Here is an 8,460-nt window from a genome sequence, read left to right as displayed (position 1 = left end):
CATGTTCTCCCCGTGACTGCGTGGGTTCCCTCCGGGTACTCCGGCTTCCTCCCACCTCCAAAGACATGCACCTGGGGATAGGTTGATTGGCAACACTAAATTGGCCCTAGTGTGTGAATGTGAGTGTGAATGTTGTCTGTCTATCTGTGATGAGGTGGCGACTTGTCCAGGGTGTACACCACCTTCCGCCCGAATGCAGCTGAGATAGGGTCCAGCAGCCCCCGCGATCCCGAAGGGGACAAGAGGTAGAAATGGATGGATGGATGGATGGATGGATAACTTGGGTGAAATGACAGGTTCCAGTAGCAGCAACACCATATATTGTACAGGTACACAGAACAGTGACAATAGCAGAAAAAACAGTAAAGAGGTAATAGATAATAGAATGATAAAGTATGAATACAAAATGTATGTTTAATAATAATAAAGTCATAATTGTCCCTGTGTCGCCTTGTTATTCACTCTTTCCCCCCATCCCCCAATTATAAACCCAAATGAATTGATGCGATGGCACATTTTGACCCCTTGTTTTCCCCTATGGGTGAGAGGATGATCCAAACACGGTCAACAAATCCCATGCAATGTTTAGTCCACAATTTATGATGCAATTAAGAAAATATACTGTAGCGGGGACAGGGAATGAGTTAGCGCACGCAGGCTTGGCCAAGTCAAGCCGTGAATCACCAGCCTAAACTGCTGTTTCTCAATCAATAGCACATTTCTCAATGGCTTGAAGCGTTCTCCTCTTCCCCTCTGCGCCTCTTTTTTGGGAGGGTTAACAAAGAAAGACCTGTGACACATGTCCCACGCTGGTCCAGTAGATGATGCGATCCATGTAGCAACTTGTCCAGGCCTAATCTGGGCTGCTATTCATGGAGGTGACAGGAAGTCATTCAATCAGGTGTTGAGACAGACTGTATTGTTTGTCAAGAGGAGGAATCACACAGGAAGCCTCACAGTGCAAAGACATATATAGACTACAACTAGTTTATGTTACAGATGTACAGTAATATAGTACAACTGCATGGAACCATAGCTATTGGAATCAATGGGAGGTTATAGATATTAGTGAAACAATATCTAAAAAAAATAGTAATATATTTTTGAAATATTTATTTGGCTGTATTGATTTTGTATATTTAATCATGATGTCACATGATATCAATAATTGGTGTCCAAAGTGTGGTCCGGAGGCCTTGGCGGCCCGCTGCTCGGGTTCTGTTGGTCTGCAGCATATTGTTGAAATTAAATCAAACAAAAAAAGGAAAAATGTAAGAAAAAAAGAGCAAAAAGACAATGACATTTTGATACTAATAAATAATAACATGCTTTGTCACGTGTAACGCAAAGCTTTACTGTCTGTTTTTAAAAGATCTTTTAAAACACATCCTGTTACGAGGTGCGCTGGTAGTGTTCCTTCCCCGGCAGAAAAACAAGCAGGAGCGGCGTGCAGGTAAGATTAAGCCTTTTTAAAAAAAATAAATTAAACGCGGGACAAAAAATACAAAACTGAGGACGCTAACAAGCATTAAGCTAAAAAAAAACAAAATGTCACCAAGGATGAAAAAACGAGGAGTGCTAGTGTGTAGACAAATCACTAGAGCGAGGAGAAAAACCAGGAGAACGTAAATGTTGCCTATAGCAAACATTGACCCAGCAACTAGTGCTGGGTGACAGAAAAATATAAAGGGGAGTGATCAACCAAAACACCTGGTGGGAACACTAATTGCTAAACAAAGACAGGTGAGGAGAATCAGTGCCCATGGAAACCAACAGTAAACAGAGAAAGAGGGTCCACCCAGGAAACAGACTAAAACAGAAAAACTACCAAACCTAAATCATGCCATGACCCGGGTGACTGATCATGACAACATCCCCTTTCTTCGGCCTTTGGCACTTTAAGTTGTCATTTTAATCCTTACTCATGTAGTATTTTATTTGGTTTCAGCTTAGTTTTTGTTATTAATTCCATTTTATTTATTTATTTTTCCTGTCGTTTTAATCCATGTTTTTATGTAATCATTTTATTTGAGCAGCAGATTTTATTTGTATTTTGTTCTTTTTTACTTTCTGTGGCTTTTATACGTATTCTGTCTATCTTTAAATATATATGTCTATTTTTAGAATTTTATTTTACAAAATAAGAAAATTACCCCTGCATGCTTTTCAGTATGCTGCCCTTGGAGGTGATTTAAACCAAGTGATCAAGTGCATTTTTGCAAATATATATTAAAAAAAATGCATATGAAGGAAAATAAACGATGCAATTAGTGTTGTCCCGATACCAATATTTCCATACTTTTCTAAATAAAGGGGACCACAAAAATTGCATTATTGGCTTTATTTTAACAACAAATCTTACGGTACATTAAACATATGTTTCTTATTGCAAGATTGTCCTTAAATAAAATATTCAACATACAAGGCAACTTGTCTTTTATTAGTAAGTAAGCAAACAAAGACTTCTAATTTAGCTGCTGACATATGCAGTAACATATTGTATCATTTATCATTCTATTATTTTGTTAAAATTATTAAGGACTAGTGGTAGACAATGAATAATTAATCTACTTGTTCATTTATTGTTAATATCTGCTTACTTTCTCTCTTAACATATTCTATCTACACTTCTGTTAAAATGTAATAATCACTTATTCTTCTGTTGTTTGATACTTTACATTAGTTTTGGATGATACCACGAATTTGGGTATCAATCCGATACCAAGTAGTTACGGGATCATACATTGGTCATATTCAAAGTCCTCATGTGTCCAGGGACATATTTCCTGAGTTTATAAACATAATAAACATTTGAAAAAAACGACGTAATCATAGTAGTATTGACTAGATACGCTCCTGTTCTTGGTAACGGTACTTTTCAGAGGTGGTATAGTACCAAAAATGATTAATTAGTGTCGCGGTACTATACTAATACCGGTACACCGTACAATCCTAAATGTAATATTTGTTCTTGTGTTCTGTACCCCCAATAAAGCCTAAATAGCATTTTCTAATTGACCCTCTTTAGATTATATACAAACCCCGTTTCCATATGAGTTGGGAAATTGTGTTAGATGTAAATATAAATGGAATACAATGATTTGCAAATCATTTTCAACCCATATGCAGTTGAATATGCTACAAAGACAACATATTTGATGTTCAAACTGATAAACATTGTTTTTTTTTGCAAATAATCATTAACTTTAGAATTTGATGCCAGGAACACGTGACAAAGAAGTTGGGAAAGGTGGCAATAAATACTGAATGCTCATCAAACACTTATTTGGACCACCCCACAGGTGAACAGGCAAATTGGGAACAGGTGGGTGCCATGATTGGGTATAAAAGTAGATTCCATGAAATGCTCAGTCATTCACAAACAAGGATGGGGCAAGGGTCACCACTTTGTCAACAAATGCGTGAGCAAATTGTTGAACAGTTTAAGAAAAACCTTTCTCAACCAGCTATTGCAAGGAATTTAGGGATTTCACTATCTACGGTCTGTAATATCATCAAAGGGTTCAGAGAATCTGGAGAAATCACTGCACGTAAGCAGCTAAGCCTGTGACCTTCGATCCCTCAGGCTGTACTGCATCAACAAGCGACATCAGTGTGTAAAGGATATCACCACATGGGCTCAGGAACACTTCAGAAACCCACTGTCAGTAACTACAGTTGGTCGCTACATCTGTAAGTGCAAGTTAAAACTCTCCTATGCAAGGCGAAAACCGTTTATCAACAACACCCAGAAACGCCGTCGGCTTCGCTGGGCCTGAGCTCATCTAAGATGGACTGATACAAAGTGGAAAAGTGTTCTGTGGTCTGACGAGTCCACATATCAAATTGTTTTTGGAAACTGTGGACGTCGTGTCCTCCGGACCAAAGAGGAAAAGAACCATCCGGATTGTTATAGGCGCAAAGTTGAAAAGCCAGCCTCTGTGATGGTATGGGGGTGTATTAGTGCCCAAGACATGGGTAACTTACACATCTGTGAAGGCGCCATTAATGCTGAAAGGTACATACAGGTTTTGGAGCAACATATGTTGCCATCCAAGCAACGTTACCATGGACGCCCCTGCTTATTTCAGCAAGACAATGCCAAGCTGCGTGTTACATCAATGTGGCTTCATAGTAAAAGAGTGCGGGTACTAGACTGGCCTGCCTGTAGTCCAGACCTGTCTCCCATTGAAAATGTGTGGCGCATTATGAAGCCTAAAAATCCACAACGGAGATCCCCGGACTGTTGAACAACTTAAGCTGTACATCAAGCAAGAATGGGAAAGAATTCCACCTGAGAAGCTTAAAAAATGTGTCTCTTCAGTTCCCAAACGTTTACTGAGTGTTGTTAAAAGGAAAGGCCATGTAACACAGTGGTGAACATGCCCTTTCCCAACTACTTTGGCACGTGTTGCAGCCATGAAATTCTAAATTCATTATTATTTGCAAAAAAAAAAGTTTATGAGTTTGAACATCAAATATCTTGTGTAGTGCATTCAATTGAATATGGGTTGAAAATAATTTGCAAATCATTGTATTCCGTTTATATTTACATCTAACACAATTTCCCAACTCATATAGAAACGGGGTTTGTAGGTGTATTTAAGAGGGCGTCTGTATTGAACTACTCATTCAAAAATGTAAAAACTACTGCATCCACATTATATTTTGCCACACATGCACACATTTTTTAGGCCAATAGGTTGCTTAATTCACAGAGAAATTAAAGGATGATACATTTTGTACATTAAAGCTGCTAAAACATTAAATAATGTCTTATTAATATGCTGAGTGCAAATAAGAACATGCTGTAGTCCGGAAATGGTCCCCGGGCCGCACTTTGGACACCCCTGCCTTAAAATAATCAATACGCTGATCTTACCGAGATATCATCGCGTGTAAAAGACTGAATATTTCCTTTATTTTCAAAGTATACTTTTCCAACATGTTGTAAAGAGAAATGTAAACATGTAAACTATATGATGCATCACTTGTAATTGCATGCATGTTGGAAATACATTTCAACCAAACCAATGCAGTCTTTAAACCCAGAAAGCTGCTCCTGTCCTGCATTACCCTTGGCAGTCAGAAAGATTGATGAAGAGCTCCATTAAAAAACGCCCACCACAGTTCCGGGTCAACGTCTGACAGAGGTGCATGTATACTACTTGAGACGCCGGGTGTCCCCGTGTTGACTAATTTCAAGTCGTCTTCATGTCGTGAACTTGCTGATGGACGCCTCTACTGCGTGACGGACAGCACGACACGTCTCAAAGCACATGTCCATTTGCAAAAAGGGGTTGCAGGAGTGGGAAGAGATGGGGGAGGGCGGTAATGTGTATGTGTGTGTGTGTGTGTGTGTGTGTGTGTGTGTGTGTGTGTGTGTTGATTCATCATCTCACAAGCACATGAGCATCACAGATATATATAAGGTGCAGCACACCTGCTCAGCGATAACAACTACGAACCTCGGCCAGCTGACCTCAGCCTCTAACCAAAGTTCAGGGTAAGTTTTTGGACTCATTTTTTTAATCATATTTGCGTATTATTATTGTATTATCAACTATCAATAACCAACATTATCATTATCAATTATTAACTATTACTATCATTGTTACACTTTTCATTCCCAATATTTTATTTTATATTTTATTTGGTGGATTGCTTTTGTAATGTATTTTATTTTTCATGCAACATATTGATCAATTATTCTGCATTGTGTAATTTAGTTTTATTTGATGTAGATTTTTTTTATAATCTGAAAAAAATGTTTTGTATTTTTTTTATATAATTAATGCAGCATGAGGCTTTTGTTAGCTACATTATTTATTCACAGACACTGGTTTGTTTGTGTAGCAGTTTTCTTTTAATTATACTGTATAAAATGGTTCTGATTTGTATAACTTTATTTGGTTTGAATAATTATTGTTGAAATTAAAATGTTTCGTTTTGTAATTAGGGCAGCATGATTTTTTTTAGCCGGATTATTTTTTCACAGGCAGTAGTTTGTGTAGCATTTTTTGAATGATATTAGACCATTTTATTCATTCATTTTACATTTTTTCATGCCATATCATGATTAATTATTCTGACTTGTGTAGTTTGCTTTTATTTGATTTAGGTTTTTTCACATTTCCATGAACAAGTTTATTTATTAATGTAGCAATAAAAAAACATTTTATAACTAGATAGTCTTTTCATTGGCACCTGTTTAGCATTGTTTTAATTATACTGTATAAAAAAGTAGATTATAAAATATATTTAAATTCTAAATATTTTTTAAGTATTATCCTAATAATATTACACATTTATTTTTTGGAAAATATATTGTGATTTTTTATTTTGCACTGAGTTTATATTTTCTCCAGCAAGGGTCTATTTAAAGAGTATATATTTATGGAACATTAATTTGTAAAATTATTTAATATGATCCTATTCTTATTTTTAGCTATATTTTTGATAGGTATTAACTGAAATGTGTTTAATGAAGTACATTCATTGTTTGCATTGTTGTTTATTATTATTATGGCCCTACACATGCATGGTAGGAAGATTTGATGCAAATTGATATAAATTTAAATTTCGCATGGGAACTTTTGCAAATCAGGTTGTTTCATTAATTTTAGATCCTGAATAAAAATAAGACACTAGCAAATGTTACATAATACATACTAAATGGTATTTTGGGTCAGTGCAACATTACACATCTAATTAAGTTTAGTGAACGGTTCCACATGAGTGTACAGTATACCTGATTTACCTGAGCATCTTGGTGCCTCCTTGCAGTGCCTTTGAGCTACTCCTCAGCATGTTCCCCAGGAGAGAGGCTGCTGATGTCCAGGCAAAAGGCGGGCCGGCCGCTTCCTTGGCTCCCCTCCTCTTCCTCCTGCTGCTTCTCGTCTCCTCCTGCAGCCTCAGCAGCGCACACAGCACCACAGTGGAGCACGACTTCCACATTGTTCACAATGTCGACAACAGAAGTACGTTTAGTTGTTTATTCAACATCTAACATAAAATATGTTTATTAATCTCAATATCTTAAAGTTAGAATCATTGGAAAAATTACATTCACCACAAATAGGAATCCTCTTATTATTGTGTAGTAAAACATACATAAATACATTTTGCCCTGTAATTTGACTGTCATGTATAACAATACAAGTACTATTTACAACATTGTTGTTTATAATGATGTTGTTTTTGATTCATGTTTAGAGTAACTAGAACATTTTGACCATAAATATAATAATCTTGAATTTGGATAGGCTCCAGCACCCCAGCAAACCCCAAAGGGACAAGGGGTAGGAAATGGATGGATGGCACTTTACAAAAAACAAAAAAAGCATTAAAAAAACACAATAAAGGATTTGTTTCTGTAGCGTTTCTTTAAATTGTACTGCAAAAAAAAAATATTATAAAATATAGCTTGATTTAAAATATTTTTTAAATATTATACAAACATTTTCCTAATTAAAACATTTTCATATTGTCCAGTAATTTTTCAAAGTAAGTCAGTATTGCATTTAAAAAAAAAGTAAACAACTAAGATTTAATAAATTTTTTTAATAACATTTTAATATGAATACAATTATAATATCAAATATTGAAGGCAAACTGCAATGTGATACAGGGCAGTTCTACAATAATAAACATGGTGAATTTATTAAAATATTTGTTTTACTTACTGCTGATGCACCTAAAGTTATGGTTAATGGGTGGACTTATTTCAAGTTTTCTTGCTGTTCAATGACAATTTTTATGCATTTATTTGATGTATTTTTTGGTATTTTATATATATAGATACCGGTGTATATATATATATATATATATATATATATATATATATATATATATATATATATATATATATATATTACATAATGTTGTGTATGCCTCACCTCCCTTGGACTGCACTTTGGCTCTCTGTGCATGTTCCTTTAAGGTTTTTTATCAATAAACTAGGATAGGACGTGGACGTGTTAAACTAATTGAACTGTACATTAATTCCAAAACTAAAAAATGTATCGAGCTCAGGGTCTTGGGCGTTGTTGGAGCCTACTCCAGCTGACTAAGCAATATTTTTTTTTGCCACATATCGATAATGAGCTACTTGAAATCTGCAAGGAATTAGCTAAATAAGTTGAACAATAATGATCAGATGCTTAACATACCATATGTGTGGTCCAGGTCCGGAGATAGACCCCTTCTGGTACGTGGGCCGCGGCGTGAGACCAATCGGTCGCTTCGGGAAGCGGCACAGCGGCGTAGCAATGCGGCCCGTCGTCAGGACGCTGGAGCTGATCCTCAACAGTCTGCGGAACAAGGAGAACCTGGACACGGTGCTGCATGGGGAAGATGGAGACTGGTTACCATGACAACAGCCATGACTGAAACACCCAACAAACTCTTGTTACATGACGATGACACTCTCCTACCATGTTTCTCTCTCTTAATTTAAAT

The 8,460-nt window shown here is 36.3% G+C and overlaps 1 protein-coding gene across 1 annotated transcript; it reads left to right on the top strand.

Moving 5' to 3' along the window:
* The first annotated feature begins 5,408 nt into the window (after positions 1-5,408).
* prlh2 (prolactin releasing hormone 2) lies at positions 5,409-8,409 on the top strand. Its single transcript, XM_062021874.1, has 3 exons — positions 5,409-5,506; positions 6,787-6,980; positions 8,188-8,409. The coding sequence occupies exons 1-3, from the start codon at positions 5,409-5,411 to the stop codon at positions 8,373-8,375; spliced, it is 480 nt and encodes a 159-aa protein (XP_061877858.1). The 3' UTR covers positions 8,376-8,409.
* The last annotated feature ends 51 nt before the right edge of the window (positions 8,410-8,460 follow it).

This window comes from Entelurus aequoreus, linkage group LG15 (genome assembly GCF_033978785.1).
Source record: "Entelurus aequoreus isolate RoL-2023_Sb linkage group LG15, RoL_Eaeq_v1.1, whole genome shotgun sequence".
Taxonomy (NCBI): Eukaryota; Metazoa; Chordata; class Actinopteri; order Syngnathiformes; family Syngnathidae; genus Entelurus; species Entelurus aequoreus.
The sequence above is the reverse complement of the archived record's forward strand: the minus strand, read 5'-3'. Positions and strand labels throughout refer to the sequence as shown.